The 25,528-nt window shown below is 53.8% G+C and overlaps 1 protein-coding gene across 1 annotated transcript in view; it reads right to left on the minus strand.

Moving 5' to 3' along the window:
* IGSF9B (immunoglobulin superfamily member 9B) overlaps positions 1-23,750 on the minus strand; it is a 48,410-nt gene extending 24,660 nt beyond the window's left edge. The window contains exons 1-7 of the mRNA XM_044258230.1: positions 23,600-23,750; positions 12,220-12,417; positions 10,234-10,380; positions 4,887-5,038; positions 4,495-4,612; positions 2,999-3,140; positions 2,506-2,651 (exon numbers count right to left, since the gene is read on the minus strand). Of these exons, the coding sequence (XP_044114165.1) occupies positions 2,506-2,651; positions 2,999-3,140; positions 4,495-4,612; positions 4,887-5,038; positions 10,234-10,380; positions 12,220-12,417; positions 23,600-23,663 (967 nt within the window). The 5' untranslated portion in view covers positions 23,664-23,750. The remainder of the gene's footprint in view (positions 1-2,505; positions 2,652-2,998; positions 3,141-4,494; positions 4,613-4,886; positions 5,039-10,233; positions 10,381-12,219; positions 12,418-23,599) is intronic.
* Positions 23,751-25,528: the final 1,778 nt, after the last annotated feature.

Genomic DNA, 25,528 nt, shown 5'->3' on the forward strand with positions numbered 1-25,528 from the left:
AGAAATCTTGGCAGGGGGCCAAGACCCCTCACACACCCTCAGGGTCTCATATAGATACCCTATCTCCAAGGAACTGCCCTTCACACCCACCCACCCATTCAGTAAACTCTGCATGTGTCCATGGTGCTCACAACAGTGCCAGGTGCCGGGATCGCCATGAGGAACAAGACGGACAAACCCCAGAGGCCACATCAGGCCACCCCAAAGCCTGCTCGGATCCATAACACTCCTCAAATGCTTCTACACATGGGATGAATGGCAGAACAAGCAGAACAAGACTCTCGATGTCTGTATCTCCAGCCCCTAGACTCCAAACTTGAAGTCAACGCTTGACCACACCCTCCACCAATGGCTCCTTATCCCAAATCTCTCTTGGACGCCAAGCAGCTCTCGGTCCACATCCTAAGCCAAAAGAGGAACGTCAGTTCTATGCATGAGGTGTTCAGAGGCATGACCACCGGTGTTTCTTTTCTCTCCTCTCCATGGTGCTAGTTGCCCAGCTCCACCCTCCCCCCCACCGAGCCTCAGTTTCCCCTCTGTGCAGCTGGAATGCAGACTCAACCTTGGCCACAGAACAGATGAAAGGTTCTCAGGAGAGAAGCAAGAGCAGCACATCCTGTGATGTGGGTGACTCATAACCTTTCGATTCCCCCCATTCCCTCCGAGGGCTACCAAGGAGAAAGATCCAGAACTTCCAGTGAGGCAGTGAGGATGAATGAGCTGGTATCTTTTAAGCATTTGGAGCTCTTCAGAGAACAGCATTACATAAATACCAGGCCGAGTTATATATTTAGACATAGCTTCCTACTTTTGTATGTAGAGTTTTTTTTTTTTTTCTCCAAGATTTTCAAAGGGTTTATGAATGGGAAATACTCTGAACACTGCTTTTTAGCAGAAATAAAGATCCTTGTCTCACCCACCTGAAAATCCCACCCCCTGGATTCTCTTTGAAGGCAAGAAGGAGGTAAAAAAGGACAAGCAGAAGTGGGTGATGGCACCGGGGACAGACAGGGAAACCACATACCCCTCTTGACAGAAAAATGGCCCAGGGCTTCGCCGATGGGGGGCTTACTCCTGGTTAGATTCATCATTCTTCTAAAGACCACCCCTGCTGGCTTTCTCCCTCTGCCACTGCCACCTTCTTGCCCAAGTGACATAGCCAGACAAGATGCTACTACAAGTGGACTCTTCCCTTCCCCCGGCCCTTTCACGTCCAGCAAGTCCTATTCAAATAGCTTCTTGACTGGCTTTTTCCTCCTGCAGGCCTGATGTCCTGGGTCACATCACATCACTTTTCTTGGGCCTCATAGCCCTTAAAAACTTGAGAATTCCTAATGTAGCGTGCTGAAAGCCTCTTTGGGTTGACGACCACAGAAATGGTGAAATGTCCCCACCAGTAAAATTACTGCATCGAGAAGAAAACGATGAGAACGTGAGGTTAGCAGCTGAGCGGGGCTCAAAGGTCCAGCCAGGCTCCGTCACCCCGGCACCCATTCGACAGGAGACAAGTGCAAACACCCAGCTCTGCAGAGTGGCTTCAGAGACCAGCCCTACCTCCTGGGGTCACCAACTGTTCTTCTGCTTGTTCTCAGCTCAAATGCTGATCCAGGCATCTCCAGCCTGTCGTCCTTGTCCCCCTGCTGCTGCACACCCCTGGGGGTGAGTGGCTCTCCCACACCAGCCCTCCAGTGATGGAGAGCCTGTCACCTCCAGTAACATCCCAGCGTCTTTGTTGTCTGAGTGACAGGGCCATCCACAAATCAAACGGAAGAAATTAATCCTCATTACTCATCCTTCTCTCCCTTTCTCACAATGATCAGCTTGCCAGGGGGTGGGAAAGCATTGACTACGCTGACGGATTCAAGATTAGCAAACTGAATTATTGTGCTTGAACAAAAGCCCTCGATTGTGCTGGCATGAGGAGCAGCTCATCCGTGTGGATCTCTGGCAGCCCTAGAGAAGAGCAAGGAGAAAGCCAGGAGGGAGCCAGGTGTTGGCAGAACTAGATCAAGTCACCCCAGAAGAGGGTCCTGTCCCCCTCACCTCACACACCTACCCACAGTGGGGGAAGGCGGAGAGCTGACAAGAAATCTAACCCTGTGTCAGTGTCACCTACCCTCCCTCATACACCTGAGGGAAAAAAGGCACCAGAGACATCTTGTTCATGGTCCAGAGAGAGGTGCTGGCTAGCACTGACTGCAAGGACAATTACTCAGGTCTGCCCATCCTTGAATCCAAACCAACTTGGCTGATGGAACGAATCAGCCAACACGTGTAGCAATGCCTGGCCCAAAAAAAGATGCCCAGCAAGTGCTAGTTTCACCTCAGTTGACCAGTCCAGGTCTCGCCCTCCTGTTGGGCTATTCCTGCTTCCTGTCATTCCTCTGCCCACGTTCCCTCAAATGACCCTCGGTCTCCTGCTGTCCTCCAGCATCCAGTCCAGCTAATGAGGCCTGTCTCTTCTGGAACCCCCACCATGTGTGGCTCTCCCTCACCCCTACTCACACTGCACAGTTAAGTATGCTGAGGCGGAGGGGGAGCGCCCCAAGCTGTTGCTAGGGACGCAGGTGTACTTCCCCGCATCCTCAGGCTTCACTCGGAAGATGATCAGGGTCCCATCAATCAAGATCCGCACTCTCAACTTCAGGTCGCTGCAAACAAACAAGAAGACAAGGATGGGTAGGGGTTGGCATGGAGGGGAGAAGGTCTTCCAAGAGCCAGCACAGCAAGGCAGCAAGGAGTCCCCTCACCCTGCCAAAAAGGCGAGAAGAGCCAGCACTTCCTCACATTCCTGGCCCCTTTCAAGGCCGCTCTGCGCAGACATTGGCCTTGCACCTGGGACAGACTGGATGGCCTCTCTGTAAGCTCCCACAGCCCAAGGGCAGCCCATGGCAGCCCCTGCTCAAAGGCCTTGCACCTGGGAGGCCTGGTGGATGAGGACCACCACCGCTCCCCCTGCCCCAGGAGCCGGGGTGGGGGGGGCGGGCAGCATACTTACTTCTGGAAGTAGACGTTTTCATCCTGCCAATACCAGGTGTAGGTGAGGTTGCCGGGATATGCCTCTGCCCGGCAGGTGAGCAGAGCATCCTGGGATATGTTGACAGTGATGTTCTCAGGAGGGGAAACTATGAAGGGAGGCCCTGGGGAAAGAGGAAATAAACATGACCTTACCTGGTGCAGAGAGAGCGGCAGCTCAGGGTCCTCCCAGGAAGTTCTGAGATGACTCAGGAAGGTGTACCCAGAACTCTGGGAGGGAGCTGGAGGGCAGCACTGGCCCAAGAGGAACAGCATATGCTGGGCAGCTGTCCTAGATATCTTTCTAGCTGCTGCTGTGCTCAGGTCTTACTTTCCTTACAGGTCCAAGATGCAAAGGGTCCTGGGATGTGGTCACAGCGTGCCCCAGCCCCTTGAACCAGCTGCAGACACCTTTTTCGGTGTATGTGTGCCCCTCGCCTCCATGCACACAGCCTCTGTAAATCCTGGCACCCCAAGCCAGCTGTCTAACCTCCCTAGCACACACACACACATCCCTTCCTGCCCATCCCTCTCTCCAGCAGAACAGAAGCAGGGCACATGCAAGAGGGACAAAGGCCATCTTTTCAATCCAGAGCAAGGAGTCATCTGGCCTCTGAAGGAGCTGAGAGGCTTGTGCTGCTTATCCGCCAGAGGTCAGGAGGGCAGATGCGGAACGAAGAGCCAGGGGGCAAGCAGAGTCAACAGCAGGTGAAATCCCAGCCCTCCCTCATGCTGGCTTTCCGGACAGTCCACAGCTGCCACCTGGCTCTCTCCTGAGAAGGCAGCTCTTCTCCAAGCTGCAGAGGGACCTCTGACCCACACTGCCACTCAACACTCCAAGTCAGAAGAAGGCAGCAAGAACATGTGTCTTAGCAGCCCCGGCAGCCTAGACAGCCACCCCCAGCCCTTGCTCTTCCTCCGGCAGGCAGTGGGTGGGAGGCAAAGAGGGTGGCCGAGCTCAGCATAAAAGCACAAAGAGACCCCACCTCCCAGATGCTGCCCCCTCTGGGGTACGCCGGGGCCCTAGGCAGGGTGGACCGGCATTTCCCAAGACTGACCAGGCAGACCCTGGCTCTGCCAAATGCCCTCTGCGTTGTTTAAACGTCTGAGGTTTGGACTGAGTTCCTGTCGTTATTTATTGATGCCATCACTAATGGGGTGGGAACCCAAGAGTGGCCCCCTCCCCCGGGGAAGATGGAGGCATGGCAGGACACCATGTGGACAGAGAGTGAAACCCAAAACCCACTCAACATGCCTCCCACCATCCCAGGTGATGGCCACAGCAGGCCACCATGGGGGCTCTGGCTGTGAGCCGCACAATACTCAGGAGGAGCCTGACCCCACTACTCATAGGCTGCCCATCTCCCCAGCCACCCCAGCTGGGCCAGCCATGCCTAGGGCAAACCTCTCTACAGCTCAGATGGGCTGGAAGTCCCTGCAAAAGGTCCAGGGCATGAAGAGGAGAGAAACTGCTCTTACCTTGGACAAGCAGATGAGTGGTATGGACAGCCTCTCCCTGGATGCTGTATGCACGACAGGTGTAGGCACCTCTGTCCTCCCTACTGACCGATGTCACTGTCAGGCTGCCATCACTCACCTGGGGCCAAGGAGAGACAGAGCTCAGCACCAACCCTGGGGTCCCACCAGCACCACCCCCAGGTGTAGATGGACCTAGGGCTCATGCATTAGGGGGATATGGAGCCAGGCACTTCGTGTTCCATCTCCCTCCAACCAGACACCAGCCAGGCTGTATGCTGTGCAGAGTGTTACCAGTCACGTGAAGTGGGAGGCTGCCGTGGAGAGGGAGGAGGCAAAGGAAGGGTGAGCAAGGAGGAAGAAGTACAGCAGCCCCAACTGAGAACCACACCTACCTGGTATTTCCCACTAGCACCTAGGAGTGTCCCCTCCTTAAGCCAGGTGACAATGGGCTTGGGGTTTCCAAAAGCTGTGCAGGTCATGGTAACACTGCCACCTTCCTTGGCCTCAATGTATTGGGGGGGTGTTTCTGTAAAGGTGGGAGGAGCTGCAGAGAGAGCAGGGTGGGGTTAGCCAGCCTGCTGCCCCGCGTACAGCACCCACACATACCAGGCACCACATCCGCTGTGTTCATAGATAACCCTCTGCGAAGTGCTGGGATAAATGAAGGAAGAGGGAGATGGGCAAAATCATCTGCCCATGAGTCTGACCGGGGGAGGAGAGACCTGAAACTCAAAGTCAGCCCGGCTGGGTGCAAATTCTAAACTTCTCCTGCTGTACTTGGCTAATTCCCAAGAAACAAATGTTTGCTGAGCATCTATAACGAGGCTACTATGCTTAGCTCTAAGGACAGAGCAATAAACAAGACACTTTCTCACGGCCTGCACACACTTGCCAACAGCTCCAAACAGTTCTGTGATCCCCCTTTCACCTCAAGATCATCCCTGATACGCCTATTTCCTTAACCTCAGCCCACCCAGACCCCCCCATTTCCAGGATTTCTTCTATCTGAGCTTCATCTAGGCCTAACATAGACCACAGGCCATGGTTACAAGGAATCTTACGTTTCCAGGTTCTGCAAAGAAAACCTTCCACCCTTTCTTGCGTCCAGGCAGAAAGACAGCCCACTCTGCAGGCTACTCCCTTCTCAATTCTCTTCTGATTATGCCAGGTTATCCCCACATCACGACTTGCATTGATTGGAGTTTTGACTAAAATCCCATCCTGTTTGGATAATCAGCTGTTAAGAGACTCAGCCTCATTAGTCTGAGCTGCTTGCATAGGCAATCCGGTCAATCTTAACCCGTTGGACTATCAGTGCTTTTGAAGTGACAAGGAGGGGCCCCATAGTTGAACACCAGCCCTGGGGTTCACAATGCCAGGCTGGGGCAGGACATTTTTAGCTCATCTTAAGGTACCCAAAGGTCAAGACCAAGTTAAAGTGCTAGCCTGTCACTTGTTGGGTAACCCTGGGCAAGTCACTCAGCCTCTCTGGGTTTTACCTAAATCTGCCCCCCTCCAGGACTGAGGTGAGGAGTAAGTAAGATAGTTTGTGAAATGGATCTTGTAATGTAAATACGTGTGAAATGCTGGTTATTTTGTCATTACTCTTATCATTATCATCTACCCGGAAACCTCTGAGGCATCCATGAGAAGCTTTTGAGATGGATGTCACCTCTCCAGACAGTGCTGCCCTGAGAACCAGTCAGAGAGCTTCAGTATTTGGTCCTGCCTCCCCCTCAGTCTGCCAACCTCGTCTGCTACCACATACCTCCTTCACTGTGCTCTAGGCCCACTGGCCATCTTTGTCTTCCTTGAATGTGCCAAGAACATCCAACCTCAGGGCCTTTGCATTTGCCATCCTCTCTGTACCCAGACCTCACTCCTTTGGTTCATGCAAAATTTTGCTAAAATGCCACCTCTGCCTTGAGTGGTCAACCCATCTAAGATAGCACTTCCGGTACTCTCTACCCCCTTGGACTGCTTTATTTTCTTTAAAGCGGTGATCACTGACTTTCCCTGAGAACAAAGATCTTTTCTGTAAATCCCACTGCATGCCCGGCTTTTCTCCCAGTTCCTGGCGTGTAACAGAGCACACAACAAACATATGTTAAATGGATGAATGAACTTAATATACACACATACACACACCTACAAACCAACACAAATTCAAACACACAAAACTTCCCAGGAGCAAGATCATGACAAGACTGCTTTCTTCAATCATTTCCAACACCCTTAGCCTAGTGTGGGCATACAAGGGGAACTGGATATACTGAGTGAATTAAGAAGCACACGTCATCACACACAAAAAATACACAATGGACACCTGCAAGCATGGCAATCCTCATCCAACATCTAATACAATAAAAATGATGGCAAAAACCATTCCAAATCCTTATACGGAGATTCTGAAATCCCAACTTCTGAAATGGAATGTGTGCTCATCTCCAACAGAGCCCCTCTTGCCAAGTCTGCCCCTGGAAATATAGCTAATGCAGCCTCAGACTCTATTACCTCTGGTGTCAAGCTTAAAAGAAAAGATAATAAATTAAATTACGTCCTGAAGTGACAAATTAATTACTAATTACATAATTACTTTATTATTTAGGTGCTAATCAGGAAAGTACTTTGAACAATCTCGAGTTTTCAGGAAAATAATGGTTTGACTCTCGATTATTTACAGAATTAGGTGTTAGCTTGCCAGCTGCATTTCCAGGCTTAATTCTTTTTTACAAGTGCCCTATAATTAATAGTGCAGGTTAGAAACAGGCTGGCCTCTCCTCCAAGTAATTCACCAATCTAAATCAAGACTTGGCTTGGGCTTTTTGGGTCTTTTATACGTGATAAAGGAATAATTGGGTTTGTTTCCACCCAACTGGTCTTCAGGAAAACACAGAAGGGGAATGAGACCATTTGTAATTCTAATTTTCCCTGGCCTTTCATTTTCCAAAGGTGATCTCTGTCAGAAAATGCCTGACACTAAACATTCTAGTTTGGAAGCAATGGAATGTTGGCAATCCAGACTCTTTCCTTCCATAATGGAAATATTTATGCTGGAAGGTACCCCAGAACTCGGGGTGAAAGGAGGGGGGAATAAAGGGAGAGCTCTCTCACCTTGAAAGGTATCTGTTCTGTTATCCCCATTTGGGAGGTAGGTTTTTTGGAAAGGGCAAAATATTCTATGGTAAGCTCTGGTTCTGAAGCCTGGGGCAGAGAGGGGAGCATTCTTAGCTATTCTGCCCAACACTTCCCTATGAACAACCTGCCTGCCCTCCCTGAATGCACTGACTCTCATTTCTCTGGGCTTCCAGGCCTGCTGTTCCCTCTGCCTGGACTACCCTTCTGTACCTCCCACCCCTGCACCTGGCTAACTCCCTATTCACATGTCTGCACAGGAGTCATTCCCTCAGAGAAGCTCTCCCTCCTTTGTTCTCCCAAAGCCCGTATTGCAATAGTCCCTGGACTTGCTGCCTCTGAAAGTCTCCTTAAGAGCTAGGTCTGGGTTGGATCCACTGCTGTATCCTCAGAGCCTGCCACAGAGAAAACATTCAAGATGTGTTTGTGTATGTGTGTTACTTCTCTTTATTTACAAGATTTACAAGGAGCACTCCAGTCTGATCTCCAAGCCCAGGGTATACACGTTACTCATGTAAATACTAAAAGCCAGGATTCAAGATGTGTTGTGAATTGACAACCACTTTCCAACTACCACAGTCCTCTGCATCCTCCAGTCTGAGGACCTTCCCGTGCTCCTGCCTCCCTGCCACTACCTGCTCATCTGATTTCATCTTCTTTCTCTCCTGAGAAAGAGGATGGCCAGCAGATGACCCACATGTAATTAACGTTCCAGACACTGTGCAAAATGCTTTCTCACACAGCATTTCATCTGATCCTCACAACACCTCCGCAAACAGGCACCGGAAGCTGATGCTCAGAGACTTACTTGGGATCCTACAGCTATTGGATTCATGAAATGAATGCAGTGAGTTCGTGAAATAAACCAAACCTTCTCAGGGTCTTGTCCCATGCTCATTTCACTCTGAGCAATTAGGAATTCTCAAAGAATCAACTCCCACTCATGCATGCAGGGACATAACAGAACACACAATTTTTAACTAAATTCTACTCTGCTGTCATGTGAGCACCTACTGAGCACCTGATATCTCAGGTCGCTGAATGGACACTGCGAGGATATCGTGAAAAGAAAAGGGGGTCCAGATTTCAGCCTAGCTGTGGAAGGGTGTTAGAGAGACAGAAACCAACGTGGGGACTCTTGGCTCAGTGTTCAGTCAGTGAAGCTTTTAGCAGCCGATTTACCTTCCTAATTATGTTTTGCTTGGGCTAATATTAAGATGAGTTTTCATTCTCGGCACACACAACAGCTGGCATCAAAAGGAGGTGACTCAAAAGCTTGCTGTGTGGTGGGGACAGCCCACCGGAGACTTAAAATAAGCCTCCAGTCTCTTGGGACTAACTGACAGGAGCCAACTGCATTGAACGGGTTGGGCAATCTGGACCAACACTGTTCTAGGACCGCAATGGCTAACAGACCAGTGCCCTGGCTAAAATAGTCTGTTCTTTCAGGACCCTGGAGAGGTTCTCAAGCCATGGAGCATGGCCTGACTCCTATGGGAGGAATGATCCAACCCCACAAGACAGGGCAGACAGAGTCGTTCTTTAGAGCAGATCGATACCATCAGAAGCTTCCAAGCCAGGAATGACATCAATTTCTCTCTCCCACCCACAGCATCTATAGTCACAGACATCACAACCATAAGGACCCAAGCTGTGTGTGGCACATCCAAAGCATATATGCCACTTCTCCAGATTTTTCTCCATGGTTCCAGCTTCTTCTGGCTCCTCCAGAGTATCTCCTCCCAAGGAAGGACTCCCAGGGACACAAGAGAGACTCTCCATCTGGGGACACACAGAAGGTCCAGTGCCTGATGTGGTCACAGACTCAGACCCAGACTGCAGCCTTCACCAGCACTGGGAACTGGGCCAGCTCACCTGAGGCCTCTGCAAACACTTGAAAAGCATCAACATACAGTGCCAATTCACTTCATGTGAGCTATCAACACCTGATAGTTATTAAAACAGTTACTCTTCACAGGATCCTTACATTTCCTTGGACAGTAAACCCAGTACAAGCAGGGACCGTGTCTGGGCTTCGTCACCACTGTTTTCCCATCACCAGTGTGGGCGAGGCACACAACAGACCCTCACTGCATGTCACTCAAATGAACATATTTAACAAGGAACCAAAATATTCACCTAAAAAGGAAAACTGTCATGGTGGAACTCCAGGAATCCCACTAGAGTGGGAAGGCATTTCCTGGGCTGGCAGGGTCTTCCCAAGGCTAAGAAATGGAGCCAGCAGATACAAATTTGGCCTCCACAAAGCCTTAACCCTCCTGGTTTCAAGAACCAGATTCTGACCTCCCTGTAAGGAGCTCCGATGCCAACACCTGCAGCAAACCCTGCCTCATGCCTGAGGAGCTGTACCTCCCATGTACCTCCACTGACCCCAGAAGCTCTAGGGAGACAACTGAGGGAGAAGCAAGAGGTGGGAACTGCTAACTCAATGGGGCCCAGCCCTGCTGACTCCTCTTTGCAGCAGAGATTTGGAGCAGGGATACGGTAGTCAGGGAAGAGGCTTTCCCCAAAGCAGGTCCTTGGGGTGTAGCCTTCCAGGTGGCTCCCCACCCACCCGTCCCCAGGAGTGAGCCCCATACGCACCGTTGATGGTGAGATGGACCCAGCTGCCGTTGTGAAAGGTGTCATACTGCTGGTCCAGCATGAGCACTTTGCACTCGTACCAGCCCTGGTCCTCAGAGCGGACCTGTTCCAGCCGTAAGGATGCTTTATCATGAAGGCTTGCCCGGCCTGCAGGAAGACAGTGGGCAAAAGCCCAAGAGGCCATCAGGGTGGGGTGAGCAGCACAACACCCACCAAAGGCAGAGAACGCATTGTAACCTTCGGACCATTTCCCACGGCATGGCCCCAAAGTAACAGCCGGCACCAACACCAGGCAGCAGGTGGCAAAGGGAAAGGTGCACAGCCCAGCCATGGAGCCATTCTCCCAGCCTCAGTTGGCCCCACCCAGCTGTAGCTGTAACTCTGGGTCTGGCACTGGGAAGAGCTTCAGTCCCTTGCAATACTCCCGTCCTGCTACAGATCTCTTGGGACAAAGGAAAGGCATGAGGGATGAAAGTGTGGGAGGAAGCAAGAGAGGGAACAAAGGTACAAACAGAAGAAGGTGAGGTAGGGGACCCCAGAGCAGACCCCTGACCCTCATTTCAGGCTGAGTGACATCCCTCTCCCCGCTGGGTCCTCACCCCCTGCACCTGTCTGCCAGGCTTCCCTATGATAAAGCAGAGGGAGGGCACGCAGGGACCAGAGTGGTGGGGTCCCCTCCCAGTCCTGCTGCCCAGGCCGGACAGACTGCTTATCTAGCCAGAGCCAAATGTCCCCAGAAGCTGAGACACGAGGGCCCATAAGCCCGAGAATGAGGATAGGACTGGCAAGCAGAGCAAAGCCCCTCCCCCTGCCAGCTACTCTCCTTAACGCCATCCTCTTCCCCATTAGGAAGCCATATTTGTCTCATTCATGGTGATATGTAAGGTAAGACATGCAACAGGAGCCAAGCGGAATGGGAGTCCAGGATGAGGAGCAGCCCTCAGGGCCTGCCCCTCCCTCACCCACCACCTTAGCTCACCCCTCACTCCAATGTCACCACTGTCTCTGTTTTCATCCTGTCTCAATACTGGCAATCTGCCTAAAGACCAGAATGTCAAAGCCAACTGCAACCAAAAAAAGAATAAGAGATAGGTCCAAGAGGGAGAGAGAGAGAAATGGAACTTTCTGGGAGAAATGCAATTCAGACCTCAGGAGCCAGAAGTAAAGATAAAAGCAAGGTCTGCCAGCTTCCTGCCTTCCTTTGAAAATCCCAGCACACACATGCATTCATGCACACACACACACATGCTCACACACTCACGTTCACATAAGCACACTCACACACATACACACCCCACACTCTTCCTCCTCCAGCCAGGCAGGCTGGTGGTCAGGCACTGGCAGTGACTCAGAGTGAGGCCCCTGCTGGCAGGAGCAACTGCAGAGCAAGACACCCAGGGTGCCCTGAGGAGGGAGGCTGGCGTGGCAGAGAAGGCAGAAAGCAGGTGCCCACCGCTATGGCACGAACTAGCCCCCAATGTTTGCTTCCGCTCAGGGATGGGATGAGGCCCCAACTTCAGAGCCAGAGGCAAGGAGTGGGCCAAGGCAGACCCAGCAAACTCCACAGCTGCAGCCAGCATGCCTGGCCAAGGGCAGCAGGGCTCTGACTCAGCTTCTTCCTGCACAGAGCTGCCCTTCAGCGCAGCCCTACTGTCCTACATGGTGGGCTCTGTAGGCTTCCCTGTCCTTACCACTGCTCCTGCCCCTGCACATCCCTAACTGTGCTGTGATCTTTGTGTCTGCATCACCTCGTCCCTCTCCTCCCCACCACTTAATTAAAACCTCCCGAAGTCTGAAGGATGGAAGGAAAGAGGCAGAGACCGTGCAGCACAGATAACAGACCAGTTGTAAAAAGATAAGTGGCAACAGAGAGATAGGCAGGAGGAACAGTGACCATGACCACTGAGAGAGAAGGCCAGCTGTGTTAAAACCGGGAGAAGAGATGGTAGGGTCGGGCAGGGGGAGCCCCTGCAGCCTAGACCTTACCTGCATACTCAGGGTCCACATGAGGTGGATAGTAGCCAAACTTGATGAAGATAGGGATGGGCACCCCAAACTTGAACCACTCCACGACATAGGGCGGGGGCTGTCCCGTCACCGGATGAATCACGTCGCATCGCAGGACCACACTCTCACCGGCTCTTGCGGTCACAAACTCGGGCTCCTCTCGTAGGCCGTGGGCAGCTAGTGGATCAGCAAAGTCGGGATGCACAAAGGGAGGTGACAAGGAGATCCTGACCCAGCAGCCCAAGAGGCAGCCCTCTGCCCATCCACTCCCATTCCCAAGGCCAGCTGGTCACCCAGCCATCCTCCTGAAAAGGAACTCAGTCACTCCCCAGAGGGTCCACAGTGCACCCTGAACCCCCTTCTCCCCCCTCCCTACTCATATCTCCACAGCCCTGGGGGCCCCAGGTATCCATGAACCTGAGATGGGGAAGAAAGGGGGAAGAAGAGAAGGAAGCAGTTCTTTCCAGTCCTGCAAGCCAAATCTTCCCTCCCCAAATCCCAAAGAGCACAGCCGTAACCATATCCTCCCCCACTGCACAGCCCCGCCCCCCCCTCAGTTCTAAGAGGTCTGGCTACTGAGAAAGTCGAGGGGGCCTCCACCTCGTTGTGGAGACCCACAGCCTGGGCTACAGGGGCCTGCTGTAGCCGAGAGTATAAATATGGAATCTTTTCCTGTACTGGATGCTTCCTACCAGAGCCTGGTAGGAACCGCAGAGCCAGCCTCCTCCTACGCCCCACCCCCAGCTCAGCCTGATGTTCGCAGCACAAAACAAGAGTACTCCATACAGGAGCAGGGGAATCCCTAACAAGCTGAGCAGAGGCTGCTCATGGCAACACCGGAGGGAAAACCCCACAGGCCTGACTGGCCTCTCCAGGCCCCTCCTCCCTTGCCCCACTGCACCTGCTGTAGAGAGGGGAGCAGGAGGAGCCTCTAGCCCTCCAATTTTTAAACCCCAGACATCACCACTAGAATAGCAGGATGCTGGGACAGAGCGGGGCCCTTGGGACTGCTGAGCTCAGCCAGCTAAGGGGAAATCATCCCACCTCTGGCAGTGATAAAACATACAACAGGATAGGGTGCACCCATCCTCTTGGCATTGGGAGGGCAACGTGGAGAGAGACTCACCCCCACCCCCACCCCCAAGCTGGAGGACATAGAGGACAGATTAACCCAAGCAGGGCTTCTCTAGCCTGGCAGCCTCCTCCTGAGCCCCTACAGGAGGCGTGCCATCCCCACCTTCATTGTGAAACTGCTCCCTCCCACACAAGGACTCCATGCCCACAAAGTCACCTTGTCCGGCTTGTTTCCCAGTGAAAGGGACAGCCTGGAGAAGTCTCTCCCTCGGCGTTCCCTCACACTACCCAACACAACTCCGGACTAGACCACAGCTCTCCCCATCCAAACTCACTCACCTCCCTTCCCAATCCCGGCTGGGCCCCTCCAGGCAGCACCAAGGACAGCAGCTGCTCTACTAGAGGCGCAAAGCCAAGAGCTGATGGGTCCTCCCACCACAGAAAATATGCCCGGAAGAATAGCACCTGCCTGTCCTTCTATCCCTGTCTGTCTGCCTATCTGTTGTGGTGCCTCTGCATCTGACTCTGATTGCATCTCGGACCCCTGTGTGCTCCCACCCATCTCCTCTCATCTCTCTCTTTTCCTTCATGCCCCTGCATCTCTGGCTCCTTCTACGTGTCTGTCTCTCTGATTCCTCCTCTGTCTCTCTGGCTCTGAGACAGAAGTCGCTCTCCTACTCCTTTTCCATGTCTCTCTGCGCCACTCTGTCTCTCTTCCAGTCTCTGTCTCTGTCTTTTCCTCTTTAGCTCTCACTCTATGTGAATGCTTTCACTTGTCAGTCTTTCTCAGTTTTCATGCCTCTATCAGTATGTGTGTCTGTGTGTGTGTATTGGGGGAAATATGTGGATTTCCCTTGCCTATGCACCGAGAAGGGGTTTTGCCAGCTTTCCTGTGTGGAGGGACCTCTGTGTGCTTACGTTTCTGTGTTTGCATTTCTCTCCATGTCTGCCTACATGCTGTCTGTTCATCTCTGTGTCTCTCCTTCTCTCCCTCCCATCCCCCTTTCCCTCTCCTCCCTAAGTTGCGGAAGGAGGAGGAGGCAAGCTCTTCTAGAAGCTGATTGGCTACTGGTGACATCACTGTTTTCTAGAGAAAGAGCTAAGATCACAGAGTATTTTTGGAGCAGAGCAGAGTGTTGCACTCACCTGCCTGAGGCCCCAGCAGGTTTCCCAATTCCCCCACCCCCAACCTTGCTTCAGGCTAGGTTTGAATTCCAACCCCTCAGGGAAAGCAAGGAGAGAGCTCAGCTGCAGCTGGCCCCTCCCCCACAACCCCAGGGGTACCTAGAGAGGGACAGAGCCTGCCTCCCAGCCTCCAGGAGCACAAAGGCTGATCCTGGACTCAGAATGGGCAAACAGCGGGCACCATGAGCGAGCAGGGGGAGCAACGTGTGTATGCAACGTGTGTATGCATGTGAGAGTCTGTGTGCATGCGAGTAGCTCTTGGTAAAAGGATGTATGAGTGTGTATGAGTGTAATATGTGCATATGTGTAGCTCTTAGCAAAAGGACAAGGATGAGTGTGTATGTGGCAGAATGTGTGTGTGCATGTGTGAGTATGTATATGTGTGTATGTGACTGTGTGCATGCATATGTGAATGTGTGTCATGCAGAATTTCCAGGAGGTGAAATACAGGAGCCTAGGGAAGAGGAAGGAGTTATTCCAGGGCCTGGTTACTGGGTGTGGGGGAGGCATGGGGGAGACAGGCTGTCCACAGCAGGGGGCTTCTTCCCCAGGGGCTATCGCCCCCCAAAGCCCAAGGCAAGAGGAAGAAGCTGTGAGGAAAAGGCCAGCACTGCTGAGCAGGCAGCTGCCCACCTTCAGCAGCAAAGCTTGACTCTGTAGCTCCCCAGCTCCCAGGGTTCAGGGCTCTGGGGGGCAATGCCAGGAGGTGGGTCGGCTTTGAAATGGGTCCCCACAATGCCTGCTGCTCAGTGCTGCCTCATTCTCACCGCATGGCAATGAGGCAGCCACTTTCACACCTTCCCCAGCACTGGTGTTGGCTCCAGGTTTCCACCCCCACCCCCTAGCTGGCCCCTGGGCTCAGGACTGAGCACCCAACCCAAGGTCAGCCCTCTTGAGCCAGTCAACCCCACCCCTCCTCTCTGTGTAAGGACCCTTTCAACCAAGGACAGGCAACAGAAGAGGGGACTCGGTGAGAGAAGCATCACAAAGATGCTAACCAAGGCAAAAAGAGAGGGTGTTTCCTAACACACACCTAAGAAGGGTGTGCCTTCTTTCTAAGAAGAAAGTAGAGGGGTGAGAACCCCTCTCGGTCCAACCCCTCCTGGTTTTCTGAACCCTAAAATATTGTTTTTTAAGATTATATTTATTCAAGAGAGAGAAAGAGCAAGAGTGAGACCACAAGCAGGAGCAGCAGAGGGAGAGGAAGAAGCTCCCTGCTGATCCCAGGGCTCCATCCCAGGACCCTCAGTCAAAGGCAGATGCTTAACTGACTGAGCCACCTAGGTGCCCCTGAATCCTAAAATATTCATCAGCTTCCTCAATTCTTCAATACACACGCACACACAACACTCTCACTCGTCACCTACAAGCACTTCTTCCTAAGCCTGATCTTTTCTGAGCCAAAGCATGTCTAATAAAACACATTCCCCAGAAAAGCTCAAAGCAAGAAAGAAAAAGTAAACAAGCCAGGCAGTAAAAAGGGAAGAGGGGCTTGGTGGAGCAGAGATAAACTCTGACCCAGGAGGACACCAAACCCAAATCGAGGAGTGAGAGACTCAAGAAAGGAAAGAGAGAGAGGCAGGGATGGGCCCAGTGCAAACTGGACACAGGCAGAACCCAGCCCAGGGCAGGAGAGAGAACTCTGGGGCACAGGGGACACAGAGACACAGGCCTTCAAAGGACCCCAGAACCAGGAAGGGGGCAGAATGGAGGTGATTCCTTCAGGGAGCAAGTGGACTTCTCCCCAGCAGGACTGACTGGAGTAACTGCCCACCAGCTCCGAAGGGAGCAAGGAGGGAGGGAGAGATGAAGGGAGAGGGGGAGGGAGGGAGGGGAAGGGAAGGACTGATAGTGACCTGGGTGAGGAAGGGCTGCAAGAGGGGTGACACCCCCAGGCCCCTTCCCCACCAAAGAAGCCTACAGCAGTCCCTAGAGATGAGGCTCCAACCTCAAAGAGGAAACCGGCATCTGCAGGGGTGAGGGCGGCATCTGCAGGGGTGAGGGCGGCAGGAGGCCTGAGGTGCCCTGGATTCTGCATACCCGTTTTAGAGGAGGCAAGAAACAGCAGTCCCCTGAGCAGAGCAAATCTGCATTTTGGGGCTCTGCCCAACCCACTCTGGATTTGTTTTACCAGGAGAGGGAAGAGAAAGCAGGAGAGCAAAGAAGAACGAGGTAGCCCCTGCTGTCTGGCTGACCTTTTGGGAAGCCCATAGGGTACAAATCCCCTGCTCTCTATGCCAGGTGGTGCCCGGTGGGCAGCCAAGTTCAGGCTGCCATTGGATCCCTCGTGGGCATAGAACCATGAAGATCCAGGCCCTGGCACGGATCAGTGTGCCTGACACTCACAGCCCAGGGCTCTTCCACCAGGGCAGGGCTGCAGGAGGAAGGGTACCTGAGAATGACAAACACTCTAAATGCCTAAGAAGGTCTAAGATGCTGAGGAGGAAGAGCTTTGGCTGTCAGGCAACCTAACCTCCCCTAAACAGCTACCACATACCAGGCTCGGGGCCGGGCAGGCCCGTGACACAAATTTCCCGTAATACTCACAATGCCCACCTGACAGAACTACTACCAGCTCATCTTCACAAATGAGCAAACTGGGAGGCTACCTGGCTCAGCAGTCACTCAGGGACAGGTGGGGGAGTCAGGGTCCAGCTGCCATGTCCCCTTTATGCCCACATTCAGGGATACCATCCTGCCGGACCACAGGCCCAGGCACTGCGGCCTCTCCGGCACTGCACCCCAGACCCAGCGCCCTGCCCCTCTCCTCCCTGAGTCAGAGGGCAGTCCCTCCCCACGGCACACTCTGCTCAGTCCTCCACCAGAGAAGGAAGACACAGTGGACCTGCTGTGGGACGCAGCTGGTGCTCTCTGACTGGTTCTGGGCTCAGCATCACTCTGCAGTCTCTGGCTAGGTCTGGTAGTGGCTGTGGTAAGGGAAAACCTCGGGGTGAGCAGCAGCCTCCATGATTCATGAACACAAGTCCTTACTGCAGCCTCGGGTTCTTGTTCCTCCTCCTCCTCCTCCCCCTCCTCCACCCCCTCCTCCGCCCCTTCCTCCGCCCCCTCCTCCTCCTGGTCCCACTCCTCCGCCCCCTCCTCCTCCTCCTCATCCCCCTCCCCCTCCTCCTCTGGGCACCAGACTCCCAAACCACAGGCCTGTTGTCTAATAATACCAGCGACAGCCACCGCCACCTCCATCTGCCAGCCTAAAAATAATCCCTGCTGAGTCCAAAAAAGGCACAGCCCCCAATAGTCCCCCAATCGCTCCTCCCCAACAAGCCAGGAGGCTCCAGGAGATTCCAGGAAGCCCGGGACTCAGGCTTCCAGGGAGCCTCCCACAGCGGTACACACCCAGAGGGATGGCCTGAGGAAGGCAGAGGACAGACTCCCTATTGCCCAGAGCAACGAACACTACAAGTGTGTGATGGACACAGGACCAAAACTTCTGGCCATGTCCTTGTTCCTTCCAGAAGGCAGGTGGACTAGTGGTCATCTGGCCATCATTCTGCCTCCAGCAAGGGCCCCCATATTCAGCCTAGGCAGGCTCTCAGAAAAGTCCTTCCATGGTCTCCCCATCAGTGTCCTCACAGCCCTTTCGGGTCCCACTCCCCATCAAACCTCTCAGGGTGGGAAATCGGAGTTCAGGTGAGCCCAGATGGGCCCTAACCAGGAAAGCTTCCCATCTTTCAAAGAGCAAGGCACTGGGGAGGGAGGGGCAGGAATTGCAGGCCTCCTTCCTCCTGTGGGTGCCTCTCCTTCCTAACCCTCTTGGCTGGGCTCCCCTCAGCAGCCCACGAGGCAGCGATGCTATTAGCAACCTTAATTTGCTCTCAGCTAGATTGTATTTCCAAGAGCCTTTTCCCCATGAGCCACTGACAGGAAGCAGTCAGTAATTCAACCTCCGCTCTGCTCCTTTAATGGCTCCTCGGCAGAAAGGCAAAGCCACACCCCACCCCCACACCCCACCACGCGGTGGAGGCTTGCACCCTGCACACTCACGCATGGCCAAGTGCACGCGTGTACTCCAGAGCCAGCAGGCAGGCAGGCCCAGACAGGTGAGGGCACTGTGGGCTCTGCCTGCACCAGGCACCCTCCTCTCCTCAGGTTAGACAAGATAGGGAAGTAGGAAACGGAAGCTCCCATATATACTCACAGTGAAGCACCGCATTCTCTACACTGAAGCCAGAAAATGAGGACAGAGGCTCACCTCAAACAATTTGTGAAGGCGAGCCTGTGTGCAAGCTATCTGCCACCGACCTTCTGGGTGGGTGGGTGCCTGTGACCAGAAGGGTGGTGAGGACCTGGGGATACGACAGACTGAAGGACTGTCCCAGTCCCCTCTCTTCTCAGAAGGACAGTTAGGCTGGCTGGCACCCCCCTCAAAGCTTTGGCTCACATGGAATTGTTCTCCAAAACCCTTACAGAGGCCCTGTCTCTGCTCACCAGTCTCCTGCTTATTCACGCAAGAGAGAACAGAAAAGCAGGAAAATTCCTAAGAAAAATAGGTCAGCTGCCTCGGGCAGACCGAGCTGGCACCCGTGGGCAGTGCCCCAGAGGGGGCCAGGCTCTAAGCTGCAGAGGCAGCCCCAGCACCCTCTCCCATCTCCCCAGGGATCCAGCCACTTCTCTACTCTAGAGTGCACTGGGTTAACAGGGAACTGATGCCAGAGCCCACTGGAGCAAGACAGGCCCATTTTCTATGTCCCCCGGAGCTCTGCCTGGCTTTGTGGCCCCCTCCCCCACCCTTTAGGCTTCCTCTCAGGACCTCAGATATTTTTCAATCCGGCCCTTGGGCTGAACCTCCAACTTCGAAAACTTCTGGGCTGCCTAGATTCAAGTGCAAAGCGGGGGGGATGAGGAAAGTCAGGTGTCTGCTCCGAGCGCAGTCTCTCTGCCAACCACAGCACTTGGAGGGGAGTGGCTCCCCACGTCGTGCCTGGAGCCTAACTGTCCCCCTGCCCTCCTGCATTCTACACATATGCGTGCAAACACACAAGTAAACACATACACACACATAAGGGTATATACACACACATGCACACATATAAGCACAGGCAGGTATACACGCATGTGCAAACGTGCACACCTATACAGGCATGTGCACACATCTGTAGACAGCTCACACCAATTACAGCTCCTTTCATAATTCAGACCCACCCTTCATAAAAGCTGCTTAACCCATCCTAGGCAGCAGACAGAAGGAAACTGCCCCCGGAGACCCTAGGCCCCAGCCTGAGAAGGTCATAGGATGTGTCTGGGGAGGGAGGAGACTTTCAAGAGGAACACAAGTGTGTTAAATCTCAGGCCTAGCCCCCTTTATCTCCCCACCACACCACCTCCCTCTTTATCTCCCTGCCCTCACACACAGCGCCCCCCACCCCTGCCCCCAGCACACAGGAAGGTTGGGAGAGAGGAGCAAGCAGTCAGCAGGGCTGAGAAAGACAGGGCCAAGGGAGAAGACAGAGCAGCAGGCCAGACTCTGAGAGCTGCACCCTATCTGGGGTGGGCAGAGGGGAGAGAAAATGCATCAGGAGAGCAGTGCCAGGAGCCAGGAAAGAGGGAGGAGCAGAGAGATTCTGAATTTCAGCATCTCCCCAGCTAGGCAGCCTCTGCTCCTTGGGTAACCAGATCCCAACTTTCTGTCTCAGAGCCACAAACATGAAACCACCCAGCTCTGGGACCTGCCTACTCCAAGTCTGGCGCATGTTGGGCCTCGGGCCAGGAGCTGAAAGCTGATTCTTCCCACTGCCCCTCTGCCATGCCCTTTCCGACACATCCCGTCCTCAGCTTCTCCCTGGATGCATGCTGCCAGACACACCCCCGCCTTTGGTGTGTGTGCAGGGGACACACACACACATACCACTTGGCCACTTGCTGAGCAGAGTCCTTCTTTGCTGATGGATTGCCCATGGGGTCTTGCTAGCAGCCTCCTGATCTACACCTCCTCCTTCCCATCTTCATCGGCAAAGGGAAGAATGAAGGGTCAAGGCCAGGCTGAGAGTAGAGGGCACTCTACCAGCAGGATCTGAGTCAGAACCCCTCTTGGTTTGGGTACACTATAGTCAGAGATAATCCAACCAAAGACTCTGTGGTGGACAGGAGGCAGCCTTGGGAATAAAGGCCCAGACTTCTCCTCTATGCCAGGCCCAGGGTCATCCCAGCAGGGCCCAGGGTCCTCCCCCAAGCTTGCTCAGTCTGGGATGCTGAGTCTCCAGTTACCATCTCCCAGAATCCAGATACCTATCTTCTCCATACCCTCCCCAACCTCTCCACTGACCTTTATCACCTTCCAGACACACATGATCAGAGTCAAAAGGGGAGCCCATCCCTAACTCTGTCCCAACCTGACACTGCCTAAGAGCCCATTCCTTTTTAACCCTCTGATAGAGCAACCCCTGCTTCAGCCAAACCCTAAAGGTGGCATCTCCAAGTCCGTACCTCACAGGAATCTCCCCCAGAAGTTCCTCTGCCAGTCAGAGAACAGCTGAGCTCTCACAAAGAGCCAGCATTTGAACAGTGGCTGGTATTTCCCATGTGAGCAAAACCCTGCCACACAGGTCTCCCCTCCCTCCCTCCAGGTGCTGCAATGCTATGACCTGCGTGCCTCCTGGGTTTCCTGCATCGTTCCCACAAGCCTCTGGCCACTGACAAAACTCCCAGTTCTACAAATCTTTGAAAGGATTTCCAAGCAGTCCTGAGGTCTGCACACCCTCTGCTCACCTCCCTGGGATTCAGAGGAACAAGAGGTTCTCCCCAGACAAGGTCAGCCTGCGAAAGGATACTTGGTTCCTGACAGGTCAGCCTTCTGAGCTTCCCTCAAGACATTTCTAGCTCCCAATGCCCTGAATGGTCCAAGGGATAGAAACTAAGAAGGGGTCTGGAACCCCAGAGATACTGAATATAATAATAATAATGTTAACATTTATTGAGCACATACTATATATCAGGTAGTCATTCATTTCTTTACAGCACTAATGTTCACCAAAAAACCCTACAAGCTCATACTGTTCATGCTATTTTCCACTGAGGCAAGTGACATTCAAAAGGTTAAGCAACTTGTCCAAGGTCACAGGGCCAGCAAGTGGAAGAACCAGATCATTTGACTCTATACCTAAGCCCTTAACCAGCATACAAGTAGTCTTTTTAAGCTAAAAGGACCCCAAGACCAATTGGGGTGGCAGGCTCAAGGGTGCAGATCAAGCCATCCCAGATAGAAGGACCTCTCCACACCCAGAAAGAAGGTATAACCTTCATGCCCAACCACCTTCCATGCTGGGAAGTCCTTCCTTCTGTCTGGCCATTCTGCATGTTGCTGCAATATAAACCCATTTGCCTTTATTCTGTATTTAAACTTGCACAAAGTCCATTACCCTCACCCTGACTTATCAGGGTGAAGGCTATTTCAGAGCCTCCTTTCAGTGTCTCTTTTTTATTCAAAGATCCCAGCAGCTCCTTTTGTGCTTTCAGCGACAGTCCCATAGCAGGAATGTACCAAAAACTGGAGGGGAGGAGGACGAGGGCACTGGAAGACTACAAGAACATAGGGGAAAGGAGGAGGCTGAGGCTAAGGGCAGATTCTCATACACAACTGGACCCACCCCACCCCCACCCCCACTCCATAAGCTTCTGAATCTCCTTAGCCTCAGTGTTCCCACCTGACAAATGGAGTTTTTAAACCACCCAGGTCAACATACTATTTAACAAAATCACCCTTCCTTTCTCCCTCCTCTGCTTCGGTTTTTAGACTCCCTCCCTTCCTCAAATAGCTTGGAAGACACTCCGTTCTAGAAACTTTTTCAAATCACTCCCCTCTCCCCCTACACATACCAAGAGAAGTAGAGAACCCTGGCTATAAAAGGCGTCTCCTGCGACCCCCTCTGCCCTAGGGCAGCTGGGAGCGGGTTCTCTCTTCGCGGGGTCCTCCCGGCTGATTACCACCCACCAACCGGTTCTCTCCCGGCTCTCCACTCCTGCCGGCTTCGTGAACTTGCCTGCAGCTGGGTCGTGTCTGCGTGCTGAAAACAGTGAGCTCAGAGTCCTAGCACCCTCCAGGCTGGCTCCTACTTCCATACAAGGGCCGAGAGACTGGGGTGCCACCCAGAGGCTCGTAGGTCGCTTTGCCCGTCTCCAAAGCAAAAGCGCGCGCGCTCACGCACGCATCACCCAACTCGATGGCTTGCGTCTTGTCTCATCCCCCAGCTCAGAAAGGGAAAATCAGAAAAAGAAAAACCTCCCTCCGCTAGGAGACGGAGCAGAGGGGACCCCTAGCCCGCCGTCCTCACCCCCAGCCAGTTCTGCCTCACAGCGGGGAACGGCGGCGTGGGGTCTGCCAGGATGCGGCCCGCTCCCAGGGAACTTTTGCCTGGCCCGGGCCCAGGTGTGGCTAAGACAGGCGCGGACACCCGGCAGGGGTAGGCAAAAGCGAACACACCTTCTCCGAGCCGGCGGAGGGACCCAAGCGCTTAACCAGCTCTTCCCTCTCCTGGCTCCGTGCGCCCCATGCCCAGCGAGAGGGATCCAACTCCCAGCTGCCAGATGTGTGATCGGAAGGGGTGTGAGCTGGAGCGGGAGACGCCCGCGGGGCCCAGAAACCTGTCCGTTTAGCTAGCGGTGGGTGCCAAGAGTCCCAAGGCTTTGGGTCGCGCCTCCCTGCAAGGGCTCGTCTGCGGAGCGGTGGCGCTGCGCGGGGCTCGAGCGTGCTGCAGCCTACCCAAAGACCCGCAAACTCCCCGGCAGCCAGAGTTAAGAAAGCCGCCGACTCCCCAGCGCTAGAAGAGGCTGCTGCTCAGGCAAAGAGCACCTGTCTTGGCACACTGGTATGAAGTCCTGGGGCCGAAGGTGGGCGAAGTCGACCCGAATCCTAAGATCTTTTCCCGAGTTCCCAGCAGCGTACGGACTCGGGCCCCTTACCCGCCCGGCCCCTCCGGCCCGCGGCCCCTAGCCCTTCCCGGCAGTGCCCCGGAGAGCGCCTCGCTGGAACAGGAGCCTCGCCCGCGGAAGGGCGCAGCGCTCGGCCGGGCCGGGGAGCCCCAAGCGGGAAAGAAGGGGCTGAAAGCGCCGGAGAGGGCCAGAGGAGGGGCGCTGCACTTCAACTCACCTTGAGCCGCAAGACCTCGGGTGCTGATCACACTTGCTATCAAAGTGGCCACATACCAAATCATAGTACTACCGCGCGCCAGCCAAGAGCCTCATCCTATCGCAAAGTGCTCCTGCGCCCGCACACTTCTCGCGCCCGAGCGCCTGCTCACGCCCGCTCGCGCCCGCCTACGCCCCGCGCCGGTGCTCCTGCAGCCCGGGCGGCCCGCTCTCCATCCCTCCCCGGCTCCACTCGGCTCGGCGCGCAGCCTCCCCGGCCCCCGGCGCAGCGGCACCTGCACTACTAGCCCAGGCAGAGCGCAGCCAGCTCCACGGTGAAGCCTAGCCAGGCCGGGCCTCCGGGACCGCCCCCGCCGTCCTTCCATTGGACACTGCTCGCAGACCTGGGGGCCGATTGGTTCGAATGTCTGTCCGTCGCGGCGCGAAGGAGGCGAGCCCATTTCAAGGTGCGTTGAAGTGTGGCGAGCACAGAGCCGCAGAATCATGCGCATTGCCAGGGAGAAGGCGTTGTAGCGTCTCCGCTCTGTTCTGTTCTCTGCTCACACTGCATGGCAAGTTTCTGGTGAACGGAATGGTAGCTTCTCGAGCTTGCAAACGGGACCCCGGGAATCTCAGTTACCCCCAGACAGGTCCGAGGGGACGTCGCCCCCGCCCACCCAGGAAACCCAACATCCGGTTTTTAACCAGCAAAAAGCTGTTCCCTGGAGAATGATGCTGTTTCAATGATGGGGAAACCCAGGAACAGGCAGCCTGGGAAAGCTAGTGAACGTCCTTCGCTGGAGATCTTTTCAAAGAGGTCACGGGATACCCTCCCCCACTCCTTTCCACACACGGATATTCTTCCCTCCGCAATACCCCCCCCCTTCAACCCAAACGTGATGTTAAGTCAAACTCCATCCGGCCTGAAGGCAGGGGGATGACTAAAATGACCTCCAAAAGTCGCTCCAATTTAGAATGAGTCATTTGGCCCAGCTGAGGGAGTGTCAGAGACCCCTCCTCAGGAAAACAAGTACATACAGACATACTGCCACCCCCAGTGCAGGTCACCGTTGCTCATTACTAAGTGTCTACTTTGAGCAATAAAAGTTTTTTTTTTTCCTTCTCTTAAAAAAAGCCTGCCTTTTCATGCACAAAATCCCTCTCCTTCCCACATATCTGGGAACCTAGTTGCATCTCAGCATCAGGAAGGCAAGCTGGATTTGTGAAATTCCCTGGGAAGGAGGGACCCAGGGAAAAGGCCAGATGGACTTATTCCTAGAGGAAGATAGATAAGGCAACTGGAGGGTTCCCATATTTCTCAGTCTTTCTACTCTAACCTCTCATCCCCTCCCCCAACACAGTTGTATCTGCAGAAGAAATAAATGAGTGTCATGGAAACATCTACTATAAACAATCACCTCACACCAGTGTTCTGAGGCTGCAGAGAAGATGTTTGTTCTTTCAAGGAGTGAAAGCAATGTGAGAGCGGCACAGTTCCCTAGGATGGGCTATGGGCCAAGGAAGGAAGACATAGGGGCAGCAAAGGAGAGCTCAGGAATTTCACTCTCTCAAAGCACTCATTGACCACAAAGCACTGGCTCTAGGACATGAAGCTCCTAAAAGAACAAGAAGGAGACTTGCTTCTGGGAAAACACATCCCCACACAACATGGCCACACATCAAACCTGGCCTTGACTGCTGGAGGAACAGCTTTCCCTGAAACCTGAGACTTTTCAGCTCACAGCCAGCCAGGAGATGAAAAATTGGGACCCCTAGCAGAGTAGCAGACCCACTGATAAAGTTTTAGCATCTGGATGTAACCTGGAGAACCAGAACATCCCTACCTACCCACTCCCTCCAGTCATGCAAACACACTCAAGAGCATAACACTGAGGACATCTCTCCATGAGTCTTTGCTCTAGGCTCCCTTTGTCTGCCTCAATGCTTTTCT

The sequence above is a fragment of the Neovison vison genome, chromosome 7, assembly GCF_020171115.1.
Source record: "Neovison vison isolate M4711 chromosome 7, ASM_NN_V1, whole genome shotgun sequence".
Taxonomy (NCBI): domain Eukaryota; kingdom Metazoa; phylum Chordata; class Mammalia; order Carnivora; family Mustelidae; genus Neogale; species Neogale vison.